The sequence below is a fragment of the Ovis aries genome, chromosome 24 (genome assembly GCF_016772045.2).
Source record: "Ovis aries strain OAR_USU_Benz2616 breed Rambouillet chromosome 24, ARS-UI_Ramb_v3.0, whole genome shotgun sequence".
NCBI classification, from domain to species: domain Eukaryota; kingdom Metazoa; phylum Chordata; class Mammalia; order Artiodactyla; family Bovidae; genus Ovis; species Ovis aries.
In genome coordinates, this window is record NC_056077.1 from 37,088,697 (window position 1) to 37,114,566 (window position 25,870).

The 25,870-nt window shown below is 39.5% G+C and overlaps 1 protein-coding gene across 4 annotated transcripts in view; it reads right to left on the reverse strand.

Moving 5' to 3' along the window:
- Positions 1 to 585: 585 nt before the first annotated feature.
- Positions 586 to 25,870, reverse strand: part of LOC114108597 (cytochrome P450 3A24-like) — a 39,905-nt gene continuing 14,620 nt past the window's right edge. For all 4 annotated transcript variants that reach the window (XM_004021288.5, XM_042240253.1, XM_042240252.1 and 1 more), the window contains 7 exons: positions 22,093 to 22,241; positions 14,329 to 14,456; positions 13,204 to 13,270; positions 8,140 to 8,300; positions 5,519 to 5,745; positions 3,091 to 3,253; positions 586 to 794 (listed from right to left, as the gene is read on the reverse strand). In XM_004021288.5, coding sequence (XP_004021337.4) covers positions 699 to 794; positions 3,091 to 3,253; positions 5,519 to 5,745; positions 8,140 to 8,300; positions 13,204 to 13,270; positions 14,329 to 14,456; positions 22,093 to 22,241 — 991 coding nt within the window. In that variant the 3' untranslated portion in view covers positions 586 to 698. The remainder of the gene's footprint in view (positions 795 to 3,090; positions 3,254 to 5,518; positions 5,746 to 8,139; positions 8,301 to 13,203; positions 13,271 to 14,328; positions 14,457 to 22,092; positions 22,242 to 25,870) is intronic.

Consider the following 25,870-nt stretch of genomic DNA (forward strand, 5'->3'; position numbering starts at 1 on the left):
TGAACTGTACAGTCCATGGGGTCACAAAGAGTTGGACATGACTGAGCAACTTTCACTTTCATACTTTCTGAGAAATGGGCAAAACACTGTGGAATAATTCTTACCTATGTAATATATCAAACAGCAGTTTTGAAAAAGGCCCCACCCACCAGGAACTGTGATGGCCGTGTTTAGTCACTGGCTCTCCCTGATTCAGTTGTACACATTCCCCCTAGAGTGTAGGATGGTATCCTAATACTTTTGTAAAGAGATGTTTACCAAGTTCCTCAACAGAATATTAGATTTGAAATATATAAAATAAAACCTGTGATATATTAAAACATGTCAGAACGTTAGTCACCACAATACTTCTTGTTTTCATTAATTCACTGATAAAACTGTTGAGACACTTTCTTTCTTGATCATTGCTCTGAAGGAGTAGATGTTACTAACTGGGGATGGGTGGAGATGGTCCTTTGAGAATCAGATAAGCTGAGTGTACATATCCAGTCCTCATTAGTCACCTCTTTCATGTTACACGATATATAAAAACACAGACACTGAGAAAGCTAAACAAATGTACAGATACCCTAGTCATCCAGCAAGTGCAATAGATGAAGCCCATCTTTATTTCTGAGTTTTACCACAAAGTAAATCAAGTCCCCTGAAATTGTGGGACACAGCTCCATGAAGAACAAAGCCCAGGTCCTTAAGGGAAGTCAAGCTCCACTTATGGTCTCATCTCTGAGCACAACCTTCAGAAAAATGGGTTTTTCCGGTCTTAGAAGTCCTTGACTGTTTATCTTCAAGGGGATCTGCAACAGTTAAGAGAACCAATGAATGAAGTACCGCCAATAGAAGCAAAATAGTCAAGATCCATTATAGACAACAATGCTTTACGATATACAAGCTACTTTTAGCATCATGCATCTTCGGTTTTTTTTAAACTACCAATTCAATGTGTTTGAAAGCTATAGGGACAGACAGGCTGTCAATGTTTCCTTGATTAAACTTTAACACTTTATGACTTTCAGAAAATTGGTCTATTTAACCATTGTTATAAAATATATGGGCAGAAAGTCATTTCTAGTGCTCACGATTCACTTTTAAAAGTTGTTTTAATTCCTCTTTTACTGAGATATAAATGATTAATGGTAAAAACATTTGACTTACATATATGTGAAATTACTACCACAATAAGTTTAGTTAACATCCACCACTCATAAGAGACAGAAAAGGAAAAAATAACTGTTTTCCTCTTTTGAGCACTTTTAGGATCTACTGTCTTCTACTATATAAAAATGTCAACTATAAGCATTGAGTTTTACATGATATCCCTGTACTTATTTATCCATAACCAGAAGTTTGTACCTTTCGATCACTTGCATCCAGTTTCCCTTCTCTATCTTTGATTCTCTGTACTTACTCTGTAATTTCTGGAAAGACTGGATAGTGAAAGCATTCATCTATTATTCTTGCACAAAATATTATTTGAGCACTATGCCTATGAAGCATTTTGCCTGTTTTTTTTAAACATCCCCTGGTGCCAAGTGCAGGGCAAATGGTGAACTTCTTAAGACCTACAGTGGTTTGTCTGAGATTTTTAGCCCCGTTCTCACCCAGTCACTCCTTCTGGGTTGGGGAACCAACAGAGTGACCTTCTAACCTCAGTTGACTGAAGGACAAGCAAGGAGCTGTGGAGGGAGAAGCCCCAGCCCATGGGGGACTGGGTGGAGCTTGCAGGGGCATCTCCCCTTCCCAGGGGTGCCCGAGGCCCCCTTTCTCTCAGGGCTGAGTCCCCTGTGTGTACACACTTACAGGACACCCACAAGTAAAATGGAAACATCTCTATCCTCCTCTTCCCTGAGAAAACTACTCAAAGGGAGGAGCTGCTTATTAAATGTATGACTCCTAGAAATAAGCCTTATTTTAGGGCCATGCTTCAGATGAATCAATGCCAACTGTTCTGTGTGCTCCTCAGACAGAGATTCCAGGTCTTTTTATAACTGTAACAAATTGTTTTTTTAAACTTTCAAATGGTATGTATTTTCCCTGCAGGTAGACACACATAAAACAAGCAAGAACACAAATGACATTTGATAAATTTTTAAAATTCAAACTGTTCCAAATTTGCATCCCAGAGCTCTAATCAGCTGCAAGTCACTCCTTAAACATTTGCCCGATGACGTCAAGGCACCACTGGGCATTTATGGAAGGAATAAATGAGGGGATAGAGTTAAAGACCTTTTCAGGTACAAGGAAATAAAGGAACCAAACTGGTTGGTTCAGTGACAAAGTATTGTTAGGTGGTAGGACCCATGATGCCAGCCTGTGGTACCTGTAAACACAGCAGAGGGGAGAGTGGGCTCTGGCCTGGATGGGCAGGCTGCATGGAGGGGCTCGGGACTGAACTGGAACTCGAAGGGGGAGGATGGACTGTAGGGTGGACAGGAAGGACACACAGTCATTCTGAGAATGCAAAGGGAGCCCAGCTGGATGGCAGCAGGATCCCTGGCAGGTGAGGGGCTGTGGGAGCCCTTCCCATCCGGCAGAAATGCTTTCACTCAGGGATCACTGTGGCTGCACAGGAGGATCAGTGGGGGTGCTCAGGACACTACACTCTGGGGAAATTATTTTAGAGAGTCTGAGGTGACCTCGGCATAGGGATATTGCTCCCCAGTAATTTCTTTATACAAATAGTGGCTGAGAATCGCTGTCAGGAGAGCTTCTGTAAGTTCCAGTGGAGAGGGGCATCACTGAAAAGTCATGACATGTCATCACTGCTCTCACAACTTCGTACAACATTTTCCTTCCTTCCAGTGGATGTGACACCAAATTGTAAAAGTTGCTCACATTCACTGACTTTGTATAGTCATTTCATGCTAACTGCCTTGACTCTAGATGACTTTACAGTTGGGTCTTTATGAAGCCACAGACTTAGCCCCCCAGGGATGAAAGACAGTTAGAGGTCACAGATGGATCCAGACAGATTCTCTTTCTAGTAAGCTAAATTATTATTTGAATAGATCACAACCTTATAGACACAGAGAGATACACCTCATTAAAAAATTCACAATAAAACATTATTTATGCAAATAATGAACTGCTAACCTGTGTTTCTTTACAAGGTTTGAAAGAGAAGTTCTGTAGGATTCTGACGATAGCAAGTTTCATGTTCATTATTGCAAACCTCATGCCAATGCAGTTTCGGGGTCCAGTTCCAAAAGGCAGGTAGACGTAAGGATTTATGCTGTCCTTGTTCTTCTTACTGAACCTGAATCCACAACAGTAGATGAAACAAGTGAATGAAACAGAAAAATCACAGGAGCTCCAGGTGTGAGATTTTAACTTAAACCCTCAACCAGTAGCATAAGGGAGACTCCTGTGGGCGGGTGACTGAATCCTGTTGTGCTGATTTTGCTGTGAGAAAGGTAAGCCCCTGGGCCTTCCCATTCCCCGGACCCCACAGGAGCTTTCAGTTCTGGTGAGCAGATGAGATGAAGGCTGTTTAAAGAAAATGTATCTTTAAATATGAAATTGACATTCAGGGTGGTGAGATGCTCAGGCTCTGAAAGGCAGTTAGGAAATGAGACTGACTGCAGGAAGAGTGGGTTCCTGCCTCCACGAACACTGACATTGGTCATGTGTTCAGAGACAAAGGAAGCAGGGAAAATGTCTCTGAATATTTCAGTTGTTAGTTTTCTATTATTTTCCCTTTGCTTCCTCTTGTGTGGGTATGTCTCTCTCTCCCATACACAGAGGTTGCTGAGGTCAGTAGATTGATGAGGGCGTATGACTCAACTCTACTCTGTTTCAATCACTGATTTCCTTGTCTGTTCCACAAACCAATAAAGTCCTTGATGGCCAGACCTCTGCTTTATTCAAATTCGACTCCTCAAATTTGGATTTGGAGAAGTGATAATGACCCTGTGGTTGTATATATTTTAAAGAGTCCCTATTATACAAAATATTCTGGAAGAATATTCTGGAAGAATACATTAAACATGATTCATAAAACTTGTGCCTATAAACTATACTGTGTATATGTCAAAAACTCTTTATAATCGGCTTTAACATTTGGATTTCTCACTCCCTCGACCAGACCCTGACACACACAAGTGAGCACTAACTCTCTGCTTGACAGCTGAGTGAATCAAAGGGAAGTACAGTGAGTGGTCTCTGGTTTTAGGTTTCTGATGCTGCAGGAGGGGAAGCTGAAGTTGCTGAGCTTGAGGGAGACACAGAGGTTCCCTGGTCCAGAACAGAGGACTTGGTGGACTCTGACTCTTCTTTCAACAATGCTAAGTGTACAGGTTATGCTAGTACTAGGGACAAAAGGGTGAACGAGACACAGTCCCTGCCATCAGGGAGCTTATAGTCAGGGGCTCATAAAATGCTAGATCCCAGATAGTGCTCTAAAATTCAGTCCAAATTTTGTTCACCATAAAATAAATGGGAGAGCATCAATTATTTCCAGAGTCCCATCTGTGCCCAAAGCAGAACCTTGCTCTGAATTCCCAGAGACAACGCTTAACTTCTCCAACGGGACTATCTAGATGTCTAGAGAGCACAGGACTTCTCTTTGGAAGGTCAAAAAACATGGAGGCAAAAAGGAGCTGGCCCAGGTCTACAGCCACAGACAGAACCAGGCCACCTATGTCTCCTCCATCCTCACTGAGGCTGCTGGAACCACCTGGGATGAGACTACTAGGTCCTCAACCTACAGTCCCACAATAATAATAGAGGAAACAGCAGCCAATGTTTAAAGAAATGGAAACGTGGGAACGTTAGTGATGAATTCAAAGAGCTAAAGAGAATAGAAAGAAAGACTTATAGGAAATAAAAACCAAAACACTTAAAATAATATAGCTGTTAAGTAAATTATAGCAGGTGTAACAATCATATATATATATATATTAAAAACACAGATTTCCATTTGTACTTTACTGTTAAATATAGTAAGCAATTGAAAAATAAAACTACATATAATGTCATTCTAAGTTTTAACAATCTGTATATGCATAGAAAAATGTCCTCAGGACTTACATTGCACTATTAATGAGGCCTATCTTAAGCTGTTGGACCTCCCTGATGGCTCAGTGGTAAAGTATCCACCTGCCAATGCAGGAGACATGGGTTCGATCCCTGGGTTGGGAACATCCCCTGGAGAAGAAAATAGCAACCCACTCCAGTCTCCTTGCCTGGAAAATCCCACGGACAGAGGAGACTGGTGGGCTACAGTTTATGAAGTCACAAAGAGTCGGAAATGACTTAGTGACTAAACAACAACAAAGCTTAAGGTTTTAGGAATGCACACAACTAAAATTTTCTGTTTTTTTTTTTTTTCTTTTTTAGTTTATGGTTGGTAAAGTTTTTAATCAAATAATATCATTCTTGGAAAAAGTAAAGACATTTAACAATAAAAAGATGTAAAATAAAATGATTGTATAGTCACATATTTGTCACCCACAATGAGAGTCGTCAGAATACGCTCTGAGCAACTAGAGCAGAGAGGGTCCCCTTCTCTGGGGTCTTGTACCTTTCGGGACGAAATTCCTCAGGCTCTGGCCAGAGCTGTGGGTCTCTGTGAAGCACGGAGATTGGCACCATCACTGTTGTGCCTTTGGGAATGGACACCCCATGGATTTCCACATCCTTCTTACAGAACCTCTCAAGTCTAACAGCAATTGGAAACATTCTGAGAGTCTCATTCACCACCATGTCAAGATACTCCATCTGTGCCAGGACTTCGTAGGTTGGAGGCGCCTAGGAAGAAAGAAATAGATTTTGATAAATTAAGATATCAGATCAACCTTCAACTCCATCTATATAGACCTATTGAAATGTTAGGAGCTCCAGGGAATAATTTAAATTGGTAAAGGACCTTAGCATTTACATACATTACTATCATGTCCTTTGACCTCTCAATGCCCATTGAGATGAAACACCATAGGTTATCAAGGAGCGTATTTTCTCTCTCATGAAAACAACCATGACTGACAGACTAGGACCCTTACTCTTAAGTGAAAAAGTCCAAAGTCAGCATTTCTTTTAAAAAGTGAGGCCACACAACGGTACCAAGGCAAGAACGTGTAAAAGAGCAAATCCCCTATTCTTAGTTGAAGACTCCTGACTGCTCATTCTCTTCATCACACATATACAGTCTGGAAACAATATATGAAAACTCTATAAATAATTTGGGGAGAAACAAGTTCCTTTCTAAACCAAATCTGCAAATGAAGAGTACGATTGGGAACACAATTTCAGATGCAGGGAGGTTAAAGAGGATCAGAACCCCACCCTCTGCTGCTAGAAGGGTCTCTTCTTATCCCTACCGGTGTGACTCTAAGGTCTGAAGGTCTAAACAAGCCATTGAAGCCCCATTGTCCAGGTCTCCACACATCACAAATAATTCCAGTTTGGGCTGAGATCTGAAACCACTGGAGGTGATACATGGCTGTCACGTGGGGTTATAGTTAAGGGGAAACATTGTAGAGGGTAAGAGTGGCTCAGGAGCCAACACCCTGGATCACAGCTTGACTAGATCAGCACCACATACATGACTAGTGTCTGGAAGTATTTCATCTCCCCGTAGCTCAGGTTTCTCATATGTTACATGGAGACAGATGGAGCTGACCCTCCAGAGGGTTGTGTGGCAGAGACACTGCTCACCCAGCATCCATGTCGGCCCCATGTATCCCATCCACTTGAGGTTATGGCCAAATCATCCTTGCCAACAGGCTGTGAACTGAGGTGATTATCTCAGTTCAGAGACAAATCAGTTAAAAACCCAGTAAACAGCTCTTGAATTCCTTATTCCACAGAAGACAAGAAGGCCTCATGTTTCTGACAAGGCAATTACAATAAGGTAGAGGCTCTGATTCAGTTTTCCTGAGTGACTCTGCGAAGCAGAGCTGTCCACTCCATCCTCCACTAACAATCCATGTTCAATGTGTGCACATGGGTTCATGGAAAACTTTGCTATGAAAGCCCCAAGATTCCAGGCTTGTCTGTTACTGAGTAAGCTAGCCTCTCATGACTCGTAAAGAATTTCTTGAAAATTAAATGCATTTATAAATAGAAAGTATTTAGAACCAACATATAAAGTAAGAAGCACATATCAGCCGACAGTACTAGTATTATAAGTATTCTTTTTTTAATTTTTAAATTTTACTTGGAGGCGAATTACTTTACAATATTGTGGTGGTTTTTGCCATACATTCACATGAATCAGCCGTAGGTGTAAAGGAGAGAATGCAATGCCTTAGCTAGCCTTGGTCTGTTAGCGACCTTTCAATCTTCTTGTAATCAGAAGATTCCCAATATGGGGTTTACCAGAGAAGAAATATCATCTCTAATTTATGCAGGCCCTACGAAGTATTTGAAGGACCTAGGATTTGAAAGGTCATAAGACTTGTCCAAAACCAGTCAGGTCTCTTACTCATGTCCTCTGTTTCCTACCGTATATCCTTTCTTGTACAGCAGGCTTCACCTAGTCTAAAGTTTACACAGGGCAGTAGAGTGAATTAATGGTCCCAATTCTCCACTGTTTCCTCTGTCCATTCCCTTTGCCATTAACTCTACGGTGCCCTCCCATTCTGACTCGGGTTGGTCAGGCGGCTCACTTTGAACCTGTGGAATATTCACCAAATGTAATGCTAGCAGAGTTTTGAAAGTCACCCATGGGATTAGGCCTCTTGCTCATGATATCTACCACTGCCTCGAGAAGCAGACATACGGAGACTGAGACACGTGAGGAGCATGTGTGGAGTTGAGTCTGTCCAGCCGCTTATCTAAGGCCAGCCTAGATCAGTCAACACCCAGATCACAGCAAGTCCAGCCAATATCAATAGATAAATATGCAGACACCGTGAACTTGGGCAAGCTCTAGGAGATAGTGAGGGACAGGGAGGCCTGGTGTGCTATAGTCCATGGAGTCGCAAATATTCCAAAATGACTTAGCGACAGAACAACAACAAATGCAGACGCCAGAGAAATAAGTGCTTGCTGTTAGTTTGGATTCTTTTCCACTGCACCACCTGGGAATGGAGGTAAATGATTTGGTGCTTATGCTTTGGGCAAAACCTCCTGAGAAGTGGAGAGAAGACAATCATGCGAAGGCTTCACCCTCCCCCTCTCTCTCCAGGTATCATCACCCACCTTATTGGGGAAAGTCGCGTCAATCTCCTCCTGCAGCTTCTGCTGGACCTCAGGGTGAGTGGCCAGTTCATATATAATGAAGGAAAGAATACTGCTAGTGGTCTCATAGCCGCCAAAAATAAAGCTAATACTTTGGGCCATGAGTTCTTGGTCAGAGAGCGCTAAAAAGAAAGTCAAGACATTTTAGGTAAAGCATGGCAATGTAAAAATCACAGTTTAGATGATGAGACATTCCAGTGAAACTCCCAAACCCTTAGGGGAGATCAAGTAAAAGTAATTTAGACTCAAACTGAGAGTGATTTCTACTCTGTGTCTGCCTCACAGAGTCGAGAAAAAGCCAAGAACTGTCTTAATTGAGCTTTTCCCGGGTCTATACTATTCTTGGCCCTCTGTTCCTGGCAATTCCACACCCCCACCAACACAGCTGGGTATTTCAAGAGATAGCACTTCTAACATTTACAGTGTTATCGGCGTGTCCCTCAGAGAGCTGTAAAAGAACTTTAGCTCTAAGTAAAATGGAGCAGCATTCCCTTCTAGAATATTTTATTTTTTTAATATAAATTTATTTATTTTAATTGGAGGTTAATTACTTTACAATATTGTATTGGTTTTGCCATACATCAACATGAATCCACCACAGGTATACACGTGTTCCCCATCAAGACAGTGTTTCTTAATCAAAGGTGGTCATGCAAGTTTCATTCTTAGTGTCTTTTACATCCTTTTTTTTTTTTAAAGAAAAGAAAGCTAGTCTTAAGGTGACTGTCACTTAATAGCTCATACACAGAGAATGAATGTTATAGGTTTTTTTAAGTCATGAAGAACTTGAATATCAATTGATGTATAAGAACTTTATTTTTTTGCTTTTATTTTTATTTATTAATTTTTTTAATTTTTATTTTCACTTTATTTTACTTTACAATACTGTGTTGGTTTTGGCATACATTGACATGAATCCGCCACGGGTGTACATGAGCTCCCAAACATGAACCCCCCTCCCACCTCCCATCCCACATTATCCCTCTGGATCATCCCCATGCACCAGCCCCAAGCATCCTGTATCCTGCATCGAACATAGATTCGTTTTTTACATGATAGTATACATGTTTCAATGCCATTCTCCCAAATCATCACACCCTCTCCCTCTCCCTCAGAGTCCAAAAGTCCACTCTACACATCTGTGTCTCTTTTGCTGTCTTGCATACAGGGTCATCATTACCATCTTAATTAAAAGCTTCTGCACAACAAAGGAAAATATAAGCAAGGTGAAAAGACAGCCTTCGGAATGGGAGAAAATAATAGCAAATGAAGCAACTGACAAACAACTAATCTCAAAAATATACAAGCAACTTATGCAGCTCAACTCCAGAAAAATAAATGACCCAATCAAAAAATGGGCCAAAGAACTAAATAGACATTTCTCCAAAGAAGACATACGGATGGCTAACAAACACATGAAAAGATGCTCAACGTCACTCATTATTAGAGAAATGTAAATCAAGACCACAATGAGGTACCACTTCACACCAGTCAGAATGGCTGCGATCCAAAAGTCTATTAGCAATAAATGCTGGAGAGGGTGTGGAGAAAAGGGAACCCTCCTACACTGCTGGTGGAAATGCAAACTAGTACAGCCACTATGAGAACAGTATGGAGATTCCTTTAAAAATTGCAGGTAGAACTGCCTTATGATCCAGCAATCCCACTGCTGGGCATACACACCGAGGAAACCAGAATAGAAAGAGACATGTGTACCCCAATGTTCATCTCAGCACTGTTTATAATAGGAAGGATATGGAAACAACCTAGATGTCCATCAGCAGATGAATGGATAAGAAAGCTGTGGTACATATACACAATGCAGTATTACTCAGCTATTAAAAAGAATATATTTGAATCAGTTCTAACAAGATGGATGAAACTGGAGCCGATTATACAGAGTGAAATAAGCCAGAAAGAAAAACACCAATACAATATACTAACACATATATATGGAATTTAGAAAGATGGTAATGATGACCCTGTATGCAAGACAGCAAAAGAGACACAGATGTGTAGAGAGGACTTTTGGCCTTCTAGAATACTTTAAATTATTCTAGTTAAGGTGCAGCTTGATTTAAGAGATTTATGATACTAAGGCTATATGATAGGGGAAATTGAATTATATTTTATCAAAACATTTCCAGGAACATGAGAGTACAATACTGGGCTACAGTTAAACTCTTGGTACTCACAGAGTGGTCCATGGACCAGCAGCATGAGCAGGATCCAGAAGCCTAATACAAATTCAGAACTATGGAAACAACATATGAACTCCAATCATGAGATGTGGAGATGTATGAACACAATGTAGCCTGAGAAGTATGGATTATGCCCTTGAGAATCATCAGGTAATACAAGACCTGGGGCACAAGCCTTCAAGAGGATGATCAAGATATGTATAGAAGCTACAGAAATCAACAAAAAGCTTAAAGAGTTGTGATGATCCTAGTCTAATCAGTGGCGTTAAAATAGCAGAAGAAAGAATGTGTGCCTATAAGGACATAGGCCAGTGTGAAATACAGAAAAATTAGGTCCAGGGAGTAGAATTAGCAATGCTGATTCAACTCCAGCCTGAAGGTCATCCTCTCAGTATACACCCCCTCTTTCTGCTCTTCTTTATTCTTATCAAACAGCCCTGTGATTATACACTGGTCCCCATTTTTATTTTCTCCCGAGAGACCAAACATGCTCAGGCTCTCAGCTATTTGATGGGACTGAAGTAGGACCTTTGTTACTTAGAGCACTCAGCTCAATGTGGTACCTGCCCCAACCAACTGACTAACAATAAAATGAGTGTAATAAAGATTTAGACAGTTCTAGTTCCCCAATGATGTTATGTGTGATGTTATCATGGATAAATTCAACCATCAAATTCATTCTCCAGTTGGCATAAACCACAAAATACTCAAAGTTTAGAGTTGTGCTGTCTAACATATGAGTCTTCAAGTTTTAATTGATTAAAATTAAATACAACTTATCATTTAGGTTACAGTAGTGCTAGTCACATGTCACTGGACTTCCCTGGTGGCTCAGATAGTAAAGCGTTTGCCTACAATGCAGGAGACCCAGGTTCCATCCCCAGGTTGGAAGGATCTCCTAGAGAAGGAAATGGCAACCCAATCCAGTATTCTTGCCTGGAAAATCCCACGGACAGAGGAGCCTGGTAGGCTACAGTCCATGGGTTGCAAAGAGTAGGACACAACTGAGTGACTTCACATTCACTCACTCAGTCTCATATCAAATCCTCAACAGAAACTTATGTCTAGTGATTACTATATTGAACAGAGCAGATGTAGAATATATCCTTCATCACAGAACGTTGTACTGAACTATGTACTTGGAAAAATGATAAATGATAATAATAGGTAGATATAAGTAGGTGTACATACAGGAATAGACATATTGAGAATGGGCTGGAGTCAGTTTATCCCTGCTTTCAAGAACCAATTTTATAAAATTAATAATTTTGTGAGGTTATCACAAGTTATCACAAATTTTGTGAGGTTATCATCAATCCATTGGTAGCTTCAAATTAATCATATATGAGTATTCATGTCATGGAATTAAAACACACCAGGGTCTTTTTGTTTGAGAGAGAGAGAACATGTTTATATCAGTGATTTGAGGTAGATATAGAAATCTTTTTTATTTTTACACCTGGGTAAAAAATAGATGATGTTCTGAAAGTTGTCCACCGATGATCTAGAAGCAAAGAAACCCTAGTAGCAATGAGCATTTCGAGAATCCAAATTTTGGGTTCTAAATACCATTTCTCACTAAATGGAACCAGAACTTCTTAAAGAAATGGCTGATTCCAGGGGAAATAGAAGAGAAAGCTGGAATGCCTTGCATTAGGAAGTGAAGAAGTTCTTGGAAAATGATAAATGAAAAGGATACAGGATACTCTGTATACCACAGTGGTGGACACACATCATCATACATTTATCAAGACCCATAGAATGTACAATATCAAGATTGGATCCAGGTGTGAACTATTGTCTTTGGGTGATAATAATGTATCAGTGTAGGTTCATTGATTATAACAAGTGTATCACTCCAGTATGGGCTTCAGATATTGAGGAAGGCTATATGTAGGTGGGGGCAGAATGAATATTGGGAAACTCTGTACTCTTCAACTAAGATTTTTTTAATTTCTGCCAAAATAAAATGGCCTATTGAAAACATTTTTCAGGAGAAAAAAGTAGTATGTATATAGGAGCCCACTTGAAAGGGCTCCAGTGGACAAACCTGAGCAAATTTGTAATCACAATGAAGAGTGATGTGAGAGAGTAAGTTAGCTATTCATGAGATATACTAACATAAACAAATAAATGATTGCGGGAGAATGGAGAGCTCTCCCTATGAAACAACATCAGCTCATAAATACAGAAGAATGATGGGTTTAGAAAGGCATGTTTTAATCATCATAGTAACAATGGTTTCGGTCAAAAGCCATCCACGAATGGGTGCCATCCATGAATGTCCAGTGGGTGACAACTTGAAGAGGAATAGAATATTTACAGTCTCAAAGTCTTCTCCCAGAAATTACGTGTTAACAACAAAGGGGAAAAAATAATACTTTACAGTAGAGTAAGCTGGTGAAAACAAGTTTAAAAGTGTTCCCAGTTAAGGTCACCAACACTGGGGCAATGTGCCCCCTGATGAATGAAGGGATAAAGCCTTGATGCAAATATTCAGACAGAGGTTCTGACCTGGTGGGTCTGGAGGAGCCTGAGAATTGATATTGGAACTAAGCTCCCCAGAGGTTCAGCTGAAGTGATCCACACCATAACTGACTTTTGGGCATGACATCCTTGTTATACTTGCCCTTCAAGCTCTGAACAAAGTTGTGCCTGCAAACTTCTGGGAAATGCCACGGTCTACTCTTTCTTTCTGCACAAGTGTCCTTCTTCAATTTGGCCTAAATTCCCATCTGCCTGGAAAACTTCCTGCACATTTTCAGAACTGCCCCCTACCTCTGCATCTCCCCACTATGGCCCCTCTGAAGCTCTCCTTGATTACCTTTATGATTGTCTGTTTCTTTGAAATTCTGGGAGTTAATCATCAGCTGAAGAAAATCCACACGTGGCTGTAAGCAGAAAGAAATTTCTATAAAAGAAAGTTACTTGTGAAGTCATAGACAAATCAGGAGTGCAGTATTTAACCTCTTTCCTGAGAGTATGGCCCCTTATAGAGCAGAAGTCTGACTAGTATTGCCTGAGTCTTCAGTGAACTACTATTCACCTACAGACCTTGGAGAATATGACGTTTCCCAGAGAGAAACCCGCCATCATGTCAGTGCTTTCTGGTCCTCACTCTCTCTGATCTTTGGTTTCTCTGGCTTTTGAAATAGCGTCCTTGCCAAAGAGTTGCCTGCTGTCTCTCCTGTCACACCTGTTTGTTCAGGAGAAAGTCCATAACTTGGATCCTTCTTTTCCTTCCAATTTTAATTCCTAATGAATTACCACACAAATCAATCCCCTCACAGGTGCAAAGTATATTGGCAGCTGTTATAGAAGCATCTTCAAGGCCTTGATCCTTTTCAGTGACATCCTAGGTACAGAACCCTCTGTTCCCCTGACCTGCAGACAAGCTTGTGTCTCAGGCCTCATGGAGGCAAAGGTGGGTTAAACAGCTTGCAGCCTCACAGCCCAGAGAAAACCCCTGCCCATGCCAGACTAGGAGAGGGCTGCAATTTAACACAGAAGTCACTCCACCAACTGACTGATGGCGCTTTCCATTGCACAATCTATAAAATAGGAGTCTTGGAATCAAAGTGGATTCTTTACCAGTGTAACACTGGGGAAATTACAATATCAGTAAAGTCATTTTTAATTCTTATCCTTCAACAGTTTATTGAATGTAAGTGGTAAAACTTTTATCTCAACAATATTCATGCAATGACATACTAATATGCATGCATATAATTAAATTTAAACAACACTCTCTGGCTCATGTTCTTATTTCTTCCCCAACCTCCACCTTCCTCATCACTCCACAATAATATATTAATAACTCCCCAGTTCTAAAATCTATACTTCTCTACCTATCTTTTTAAAACTGCAGAGAAGTACACAAATCATATGTGTGGAGGTAAATAAATTTTCAAAAAGTGAACACCCTCATGTAACCACCACCAGATTTTACCTTTTGAATATCTTTGAGGCGACTTTCTTTTATCTTTTTTACGGATGTTGCCAAAAAATCCACAGCACTTTTTGGAAACATGCTGATATTTAATACTTCAAAGACTGGGATAAGGGATGGAAAGAGTGCTGAAGAGAAAACATAAAAGAAAAGCATAGTAAAAAAATCAAAATTTACACAGCAAGTATAATTTGCTCTATCTATCAGAGAAAGATCAGAATCACTCCCATTGTGACCTTTGCTCAGACTTCCAAGCCAGTGACTGAGCAAGGCCAAGTCCACTTATGGGGCCTTCACTATACTAGTGAAATCAGTAGTCCCTTCTGCCTTTTGGAATGATCAAGGAAATAGAATTATATTGCTTAAATTGGTAGTTTTTTTATCTATTTGATTAGAGTCTCTTTGGATAAACCACAATAATCTGCTACTCTAATTAACCATTTCATTCAAACAACAATTCAAGATAACAATTCAGAATAGAAATAAAACAGTATGTGTCTTTCAGCCATAATGGAATTAAATTAAAAATCAATAACAAAAATTGGGAAATTCACAAATAATGGAAATTAATATACTCCTAAATAACCAATGAGCTGTATACTATATAAAAAATGAAACCAGGAATTACTTTGAAATAAAGAAAGATGAAACTATTACTTATGAAAATGAATGGAATATAGGAAAAACATTGCTCATGGAAAAGTTTAAAGCTATAAATGTCTACATTTTAAAAAGAACAAAGATCTCAAGTCATGAACCTAACTTTCCACCCTAACTCACTGAAAAAAGAAGAGCAAATTCAACCTAAATCTAGATGAAAGAAGAAAGTAATAAAGACAAGAGCAGAAACTAATGAAATAGAGACAATAAGCAAATTTGGAAAACTCAGCAGTGGCCACAGGACTGGAAAAGGTCAGTTTTCATTCCAATCCCAAAAAAAGGCAATGCCAAAGAATGCTCAAAATACCTCACAATTGCACTCATCTCACACGCTGGTAAAGTAATGCTCAAAATTCTCCAAGCCAGGCTTCAGCAATACGGGAACCATGAACTTCCTGATGTTCAGGCTGGTTTTAGAAAAGGCAGAGGAACCAGAGATCAAATTGCCAACATCCACTGGATCATGAAAAAAGCGAGAGAGTTCCAGAAAAACATCTATTTCTGCTTTATTGACTATGCCAAAGCCTTTGACTGTGTGGATCACAATAAACTGTGGAATTTTCTTCAGGAGATGGGAATAACAGACCACCTGATCTGCCTCTTGAGAAACCTTTTAATCTTTTAATTTCAGGCCTGCAACCACCATCTGCAGTGATTTTGGGGCCCCCAAAAATAAAGTTTGACACTCTTTCCACTGTTTCCCCATCTATTTCCCATGAAGTGATAGGACCAGATGCCATGATCTTCGTTTTCTGAATGTTGAGCTTTAAGCCAACTTTTTCACTCTCCTCTTTCACTTTCATCAAGAGGCTTTTTAGTTCCTCTTCACTTTCTGCCATAAAGGTGGTATGTCCCGGCAATCTTGATTCCAGCTTGTGTTTCTTCCAGTCCAGTGTTTCTCATGATGTACCCTGCATATAAGTTAAATAAGCAGGGTGACAATATACAGCCTTGACGTACTCCTTTTCCTATTTGGAACCAGTCTGTTGTTCCATGTCCAGTTCTAACTGTTGCTTCCTGACCTGCATATAGGTTTCTCAAGAGGCAGGTCAGGTGGTCTGTTATTCCCACCTCTTGCAGAAAATTCCACAGTTTATTGTGATCCACACAGTCAAAGGCTTTGGCATAGTCAATAAAGCAGAAATAGATGTTTTCTGGAACTCTCTTGCTTTTTCCATGATCCAGCGGATGTTGGCAATTTGATCTCTGGTTCCTCTGCCTTTTCTAAAACCAGCTTGAACATCAGGAAGTTCATGGTTCCCGTATTGCTGAAGCCTGGCTTGGAGAATTTTGAGCATTACTTTACTAGCATGTGAGATGAGTGCAGTTGTGCAATAGTTTGAGCATTCTTTGGGTAGTATACTCATTTTTACTATACAGATTCTTATAATTCAAGAACATAGTATATTTCTCCCTCTATTTGTGTCATCTTTGATTTCTTTCATCACTGTTTTTTAAATTTTTTCTTTACTTTAGCTGACTCTGATTTTAGTTTTTTTTATATAAATTTATTTTATTTTAATTGGAGGCTAATTACAACATTGCATTGTTTTGCCATACATTGACATGAATCTGCCATGGGTGTACATGTGTTCCCCATCCTGAACCCCCCTTCTCACCTCCCTCCCCATCCCATCCCTCTGGGTCATCCTAGCGCACCAGCCCCGAGCATCCTGTATCATGCATTGAACCTGGACTGGTGATTCGTTTCACATATGATAATATACATGTTTCAGTGCCATTCTCCCAAATCATCCCACCCTTGCCCTCTCCCACAGAGTCCAAAAGACTGTTCTATACATCTGTGTCTCTTTTGCTGTCTCGCATACAGGGTTATTGTTACCATCTTTCTAAATTCCATATATATGCATTAGTATACTGTATTGGTGTTTTTCTTTCTGGCTTACTTCACTCTGTATAATAGGCTCTATTTTCATCCACCTCATTAGAACTGACTCAAATGTATTCTTTTTAATGGCTGAGTAATTCTCCATTGTGTATATGTACCACAGCTTTCTTATCCATTCATCTGATGATGGACATCTAGGTTGCTTCCACGTCTTGGCTATTGTAAACAGTGCTGTGATGAACATTGGGGTACAGATGTCTCTTTCACTTCTGATTTCCTCGGTGTGTATGCCCAGAAGTGGGATTGCTGGGTCGTATGGCAGTTCTATTTCCAGTTTTTTTAAGGAATCTCCACGCTGTTCTCCATAGTGGCTGTACTAGTTTGCATTCCCACCAACAGTGTAAGAGGGTTCCCTTTTCTCCACACCCTCTCCAGCATTTATTGCTTGTAGACTTTTGGATAGCAGCCATTCTGACTGCCGTGAAATAGTACCTCATTGTGGTTTTGATTTGCATTTCTCTGATAATGAGTGATGTTGAGCATCTTTTCAACATCATCAGTGTTTTATAGTTTTCTGTATACAGGACTTTTGTTGCTTTAGGTAAATTTATTCCTAACTATTTTATTCTTTTCGTTTCAAGGTGAATAGGATTGTTTCCTTAATTTCCCTTTCTGATTTTTCATTGTTAGTATATAGGAATGCAAGGGATTTCTGCGAATTAATTTTATATCCTGAGACTTTACTATATTAATTTCTGGTGGCATCTTTAGGGTTTTGTATGTCGAGGATTATGTCTTCTGCAAACAGTGTGAATTTTACTTCTTCTTTTCCAATCTGGATTCCTTTTATTTCTTTTTCTTCTCTGATTGCTGCAGCTAGGACTTCCAAAACTGTGTTGAATAGTAGTGGTGAAAGTAGAGACCCTTGTCTTGCTCCTGATTTTAAAGGAAACGCTTTCAAAGCAATCTTGAGAAAGAAGAATGGAACTGAAGGAATCAACCTTCCTGACTTCAGACTATACTGAAAGAAGGTGAGAGTATTAGTTGCTCAGTCCTGTCTGACTTTTTGTGGCCCCATGGTATATAGTTTTGCTAGGCTTCTCTGTCCATGGGATTCTCCAGGCAAGAATACTGGAGTGGGTAGCCATTTCTTTCACCATGGGATCTTCCCAACCCAGGAACTGAACCCAGGTCTCCTGCATTGTATGCAGAGTCCTTGTCTAAGCCACCAGAGAAGACTATACTACAAAGCTACAGTCATCAAGACAGTATGATACTGACACAAAGATAGAAATCAATGTAGATCAATGGAACAAATTAGAAAGTCCAGAGATATATCCATGCACCTATGGACAACTTATCCATGCACCTATGAACAACTTAGGAGAAGGCAATGGCACCCCACTCCAGTACTCTTGCCTGGAAAACCCCATGGATGGAGGAGTCTGGTAGGCTACAGTCCATGGGGTCGTGAAGAGTCGGACACGACTGAGTGACTTCACTTTCACTTTCACTTTCATGCATTGGAGAAGGAAATGGCAACCCACTCCAGTGTTCTTGCCTGGAGAATCCCAGGGACGGCGGAGCCTGGTGGGCTGCCATCTATGGGGTCACACAGAGTCAGACACGACTGAAGCGACTTAGCAGCAGCAGCAGCAGCATGGACAACTTATCTTTGACAAAGGAGGCAAAAATATATCATGGATAAAAGACAGTCTCTTCAACAACTGGTGGTGGGAAAACTGGTTCACTATGTGTAAAAGAATGAAACTAGAACACTTTCTAACACCATACACAAAAATAAACTAAAAATGTATGAAAGGCCTAAATAAAAGACCAGAAACTATAAGTAGAGGAAAACAAAGACAGAACACTCTCTGACATAAATCACTCCAAGATCCTCTATGACTGGCCTCCAAGAGTAATGGAAATAAAACCAAAAATTAACAAATGGAACTTAATTAAACTTAAAAACTTTTGCAAATGAAGGAAACTATAATGAAGGTGAAAAGACAGCCCTCAGAATGGGAGAATATAATAAAAACAAATGAAGCAACTGACAAATAATTAATCTCCAAAATATACAAGCAGCTCATGCAGCTCAACATCAGAAAAATGAAGAACCCAATCAAAAACTGGGCAAAAGACCTAAACAGACACTTCTCCAAAGAAGACATACAGATGGCTAATAAAACATGAAAGGATGTTGAACTTCACTCATTATTAGAGAACTGTAAATCAAAACCACAATGAGGTATCATCTTACACCAGTCAGAATATCCATTATCAAAAAGTCTACAAACAATAAAGTTGGAGAGGGTGTGGAGAAAAGGAAACTGTCATAAACTGTTGGTGGGAATGCAAACTGGTCTAAGCCACTGTGGAGAACAGTGTGGAGATTCCTTTAAAACTGAAAATAGAATTGCCATACCACCCAGCAATCCCACTGCTTGGCATACAACCCAAAGAAACAAGAACTACCCCAATGTTCATGGCAGCACTATTTACAATAGCTGGGACATGGAAGTAACCTAGATGTCCATCGGCAGAAGAATGGATAAGGAAATTATGGTACATATACACAATGGAATATTACTTACTATAAAAAGAAATTCATTTGAGTCAGTTATAATGAGGTGGATGATCCTGGAACCTATTATACAAAGTGAAATAAGTCATGAAGAGAAAGAAAAATACTGTATATTAACGCATATATATGGAATTTAGAAAGAAGGTACCGACAATTTTACGTGCAGGTCGGCAAAGGAGGCAGATGTAGAGAAGAGACTTTAGGACCCAGTGGGAGAAGGCAAGGGTGGGATGATTTGAGAGAACAGCACTGAAACATGTACATTATCATATGTAAAACAGATGACCAGTGCATGTTTGGTACATGAATCAAGGCACCCAAAGCTGAGTGTACAAAAAGATAGGGTACAGGGAGGTGTAGGAGGAGGATTCAGTATGGGGTGGACACATGTATCCCTGTGGCCGATTCATATTGATGGATGACAAAAACCTCACAATATTGTAAACTAGTTATCCTCCAATTAAAATTAATTAATTAATTGGAAAAAATATTAAACAGAAACTACTCAAAAAGAAATAGACAATGTGAATAGACCTATAAGAAATACAAAGTTTGATTTGATAATCAAGAAGCTACCCACAATTTGACAATGAAAAGCTCAGGTGCAGATGGTTTCAATGCTGAATACTACTCAAATATTTAAAGAATTAATATCAATTTTTCACTAACTCATCTAACAAATAGAAGATGACAGAATACTTTGAAAGTCATTCTTCAGGATCAGTATTAACCTGGTGTGAGAAACAGAGTAAGATACTAGAGGAAAAAAAACAACAACAGATCAATGTATCTTACGACCATGGGTACACAAATCCTCAAGAAAATACTAGCAAACTGAACCTACTAATATATACAAAGATGTATACTCATATATAAGTACACTTTATCCCAGGAATGCAAGGTTATATAATATGCCTTTTCAACAGAGTTAAAAACAATGACCGCACAATTATCTAATATGTGCATAAGAAGCATGTGACAAAAATCCAATACATACTTGTGATTAAAAAAACTCTCAGAAAACAGGAACAGAAGGGTCTTTCAACAACTTGATAAAAGGAATCTATGAAAAACCCATAGTTAACAACTTAAGTAAACCCATAGTTAACACTAATACTTAATATGAAAAACTGGATGGTTTCTCTAACATTAAGTGTAAGACAAGGAAGCCTTTTTCACCACTTCTACCCAAAACTAGCAGATTCATGTTGATATATGGCAAAACCAATACAATATTGTAAAGTAATTAACCTCCAATTAAAATAAATAAATTTATATTTAAAAAAAGAATAGGACAAGGAAGGCTTTTCACCACTTCTCTCAAAACTGTACCTGACATTCTAACCAGAAGAATTAATCAAGAAAATTAAATAAAATATATCCATATAGGAAATGAAGACTAAAATTCTATCATCAGATAACATGATCTTGCACACAGTGAATCCTAAGGAAGTCACTAAAAACCTATTAGAACTAATAAACAAGTTTAGCCAGGTCTCAAGATACAAGATCAAAATACAAAATCAATTGTATTTCTGTACATTGCAAAAAAATAATATGAAAGTCACATTGAAAAAACACTTCATTTATAACATCAAAAAGAATAGAATAAGTAGGAATAAAATAAAAGATGTAAAATTTACACTCTGAAGACCACAAAACCTCGTTGAACTAAATTAAAGATGTAAGTAAATAAAAAACATGCCATGTTCGTGAATCAGAACATTTACATTGTCGAGATGGCAAATTGACTGATACAAGGCATTTCCTTTCAGAACTCTAGCTGACCTCTTTGAAGAAATTAACTATCTTAGATTAAATTTATATGAAATTGCAAGGGGCTCATAGAAGATGAAACATTCCTGAAAAAAAAAAAAAGTTATAAAGACTCACATTTCCTGATTTTAAGACTTACCATAAAGCTACATTAATCAAGGCAAAGTGGTTCTGGCCTAAGGATGGATATACAGATTCATGGAACAGAGTTTTGAGTACAGAAATAAGCCCACATGCCTATGATCAACTGAACACTGAAAATGTTTCTAAGACCACTCAATGGAGACAAAACAGTCTTTTCAATAAGTGGTGCTGAGACAACAGGATAGCTATAAGCAAATTACACCAGGAGTATTGATTTAAGTAATAACTGAAATTTGTACCTTTTGACCACCATCATCCAATTCTATCTCCCAAACCCTATCTTTGGTAACCAAAACTCTGACATTGTTTTCTATGTGTTTGGATTTCTTCCTTTGATTCAACATGTGTTTGTCTTTCTCTGTCTGACTTATCTCACTAAGCATAATACCCTCCATTGAGGTCCAGACACATTGCTGCAAATGGCAGGATTTCCTTCCTTTTCATGGCTGAATAGTATTCTGGTGTGTGTGTGTGTGTGTGTGTGTGTGTGTGTGTGTGTGTGTGTGTGTGTGTGTGTACACACTACATTTTCCCTCTACATTTATCCATCCGTGGACACTTAGGTTGTAAAAACCATTCTATTGTATATTTTAAATCAGTGAATTGATGTATTCAATTATATCTCAATAAACTTGTGAAAAAGAAGGAAGGGAGGGAGGGAAGGAGGAAGGGGGGGAAGAAAGAACAAGAGGGAAGAAGGGACGGAGGAAGAAATACAGAAAAAGAAATGTAGTAGGACACTCACCTACTGAGAGAAGAAATGGATCGAGGATATTAAATCTTAAGAGCTTCTTGGCATTCTCCACAAAGGGATCTTGTGGGTTGCCAAGGGAATCAATATTCACTCCAAATGATGTGCTAGTAATCACATCCATGCTGTAGGCCCCAAAGACGCTGAGTAGAGAAAGATAAACACAGACAATTACAATCGGGACCAGCTGACTATCCATATCCAACAGAGTCAACAATAAAATCATATAAAATCAGATGCCCAGGCAAGACAGGTCAAGAGCCACACTCTCTGAGAACCACCTGCTGGATCACGGAAGACTGCCTGCCACTATCACTCACTCCTGAGGTGTGAATGATGCAACTGCCCCTGTGCTGGGGGGATGGGGACACTAAGGCAAGTTAGACGCCCCCACTGCCAAACTCAAGGAGCTCAGTCATAGAAGGATAGAACCCACAATCAGACAAAGGACAGTAGTGTGCTTTGACTATGGGCAATAAAAGGTGTATAAGGACTGTGTCTGAGCAGAGCAAAGGGAGTAAATTCACTCTTCCTGGGGAGTCAAGAAAGGGGACATTGATCTGGGTCTCAGCTCACCGCAGAACCTGTGCTCAGAGCTGATTCCCTTTTAGAGCAAAACCAGAGTTGATATACAATATCTCATTAATTACAGGTGTAGAAGAGCGATTTTAAATACTCCATTTAAAGTTATTATTAAATACTGAATAGATTCCTTGTTATGTATCTATCCCTGTGGCACAATTATGTCATACATTGTTGTTTGTGCCTTTTAATCCTCTGTCCTATCGTGCACTCCCCTTCCTACTTCCCACTGGTAACCACCACTTTGTTTTCCACACTGTGAGTCTGTTTCTGTTTTGTTATATTGATATTTATTCATTTCATGTTTAGATTCCATGTATAAATGATAACATACCACATTTGTCATTCTCTGTCTAACTTACTTCATTAGGCATAATACCCTCTAGGTCCATGCATGTTGTAAACGGCACAGTCTCATTCTTTTTATGGCTCAGTAATATCTCTGGTGGGTGTGTGTGTATACAGCCATGCAGCACATCTTTAAGCGTTCATCCACTGACAGATACTTATGTTGCTTCCGTATCTTGGCTGCTGTAAGTAAAGCTGATATAAACACTGGGGTGCATGTACCTTTTCAAATTAGTGTATTCATTTTCACTGGATGTATACCCAGGGTGGAATTGCTGGATCATATGACAATTCTCAGCTTCCTGGGTGGCTCAGTGGTAAAGAAACTGCCTGCAATGCAGGAGATTGGGTTCGATCCCTGGGTCAGGAAGATCCCCTGCAGAAGGGAACGGCTACCCAATCCAGTATTCTTGCCTGGGAAGTCCCATGGACACAGGAGCCTGGTGGGCTACAGTCTGTGGGGTCACAGAGAGTGGGACATGATGGAACACAGACAATAGTTCTCTTTAAGCTTTTGGAGAAACCTCCATACGGTTTCCCACAGTGGCTGCATCAATCGACAGTCCACCAACCTTGTACCAGGGTTTCCTTTCCTCCACATCCTCACCCAAACTTACAGGTTTTGGATGATTTTGTGATTTTGATATGCATTTCTCTGATGATTTGCAATGTTGAACATCTTTTCAACTGTATATCTTCCCTTGAAACAATGTCTATTAAGATCTTCTGCCCATTTTTTTCATTGGGTTGTTTGTTATTTAGATATTGAGTTGTATGAGACATTTACATATTTTGGATACTAATCTCTTATCATCACATCATTTGCAAATTACTTCTCCCATCCATTTACAAGGCTGTCTTTTCATCTTATCAATATTTTACTTTACTGTGTAAAAGAATTTTAAGTTCAATTAGATAAAAGTAAAAAATTAGGAAAGTAGGGAAAACCACTAGATCATTCAAGTATGACCTAAATCAAATCCCTTATGATTATACAGTGGAAGTGAGAAATAGGTTTAAGGGACTAGATCTGATAGATAGAGTGCCTGATGAACTATGGACGGAGGTTTGTGACATTGTACAGGAGACAGGGATCAAGACCAATCCCATGGAAAAGAAATGCAAAAGAGCAAAATAGCTATCTATTTTGCTTACAAATAGACAATAGGCCTTACAAATAGCTGTGAAAAGAAGAGAAGTGAAAAACAAAGGAGAAAAGGAAAGATATAAGCATCTGAATGCAGAGTTCCAAAGAATAGCAAGAAGAGATAAGAAAGCCTTCCTCAGCGATCAATGCAAAGAAATAGAGGAAAAGAACAGAATGGGAAAGACTAGAGATCTCTTCAAGAAAATTAGAGATACCAAGGGAACATTTCATGCAAAGATGGGCTTAATAAAGGACAGAAATGATATGGACCTAACAGAAGCAGAAAATATTAAGAAGAGGTGGCATGAGGGGGGTTCATGTTTGGGAACGCATGTAAGAATTAAAGATTTAAAAAATAATAATAATAATAAATAAATAAATGCATAGTATTAGGGAAAAAAAAAAGAAGAGGTGGCAAGAATACACAGAAGAAATGTAAAAAAAAGATCTTCATGACTCAGATAATCATGATGGTGTGATCAATCATCTAGAGCCAGACATCCTGGAATGTGAAGTCAAGTGGGCCTTAGAAAGCATCACTACGAACAAAGCTAGTGGAGATGATGGAATTCCAGTTGAGCTATTTCAAATCCTGAAAGATAATGCTGTGAAAGTGCTGCACTCAATATGCCAGCAAATTTGGAAAACTCAGCAGTGGCCACAGGACTGGAAAAGGTCCGTTTTCATTCCAGTCCCAAAGAAAGGCAATGTCAAAGAATGCTCAGACTACCACACAATTGCACTCATCTCACACGCTAGTAAAGTAATGCTCAAAATTCTCCAAGCCAGCCTTCAGCAATACGTGAACCGTGAACTTCCAGATATTCAAGCTGGTTTTAGAAAAGGCAGAGGAACCAGAGATCAAATTGCCAACATCCGCTGGATCATGGAAAAAGCAAGAGAGTTCCAGAAAACATCTATTTCTGCTTGATTGACTATGCCAAAGCCTTTGACTCTGTGGATCACAATAAACCGTGGAATTTTCTTCAAGAGGTGGGAATACAGACCACCTGACCTGCCTCTTGAGAAACCTATATGCAGGTCAGGAAGCAACAGTTAGAACTGGACATGGAACAACAGACTGGTTCCAAATAGGAAAAGGAGTACGTCAAGTCTGTATATTGTCACCCAGCTTATTTAACTTATATGCAGAGTACATCATGAGAAACGCTGGGCTGGAAGAAGCACAAGCTGGAATCAAGATTGCCGGGAGAAATATCAATAACCTCAGATGTGCAGATGACACCACCCTTATGGCACAAAGTGAAGAGGAACTAAAAAGCCTCTTGATGAAAGTGAAAGAGGAGAGTGAAAAAGTTGGCTTAAAGCTCAACATTCAGAAAACTAAGATCATGGCATCTGGTCCTATCACTTCATGGGAAATAGATGGGAAACAGTGGAAACAATGTCAGATTTATTTTGGGGGCTCCAAAACCACTGCAGATGGTGATTGCAGCCATGAAATTAAAAGACGCTTACTCCTTGGAAGGAAAGTTATGAGCAACCTAGATAGCATATTCAAAAGCAGAGACATTACTTTGCCAACAAAGGTCCATCTAGTCAAGGCTATGGTTTTTCCAGTGGTCATGTATGGATGTGAGAGTTGGACTGTGAAGAAAGCTGAGCACTGAAGAACTGATGCTTTTTAACTGTGGTGTTGGAGAAGACTCTTGAGAGTCCCTCGGACTCCAAGGA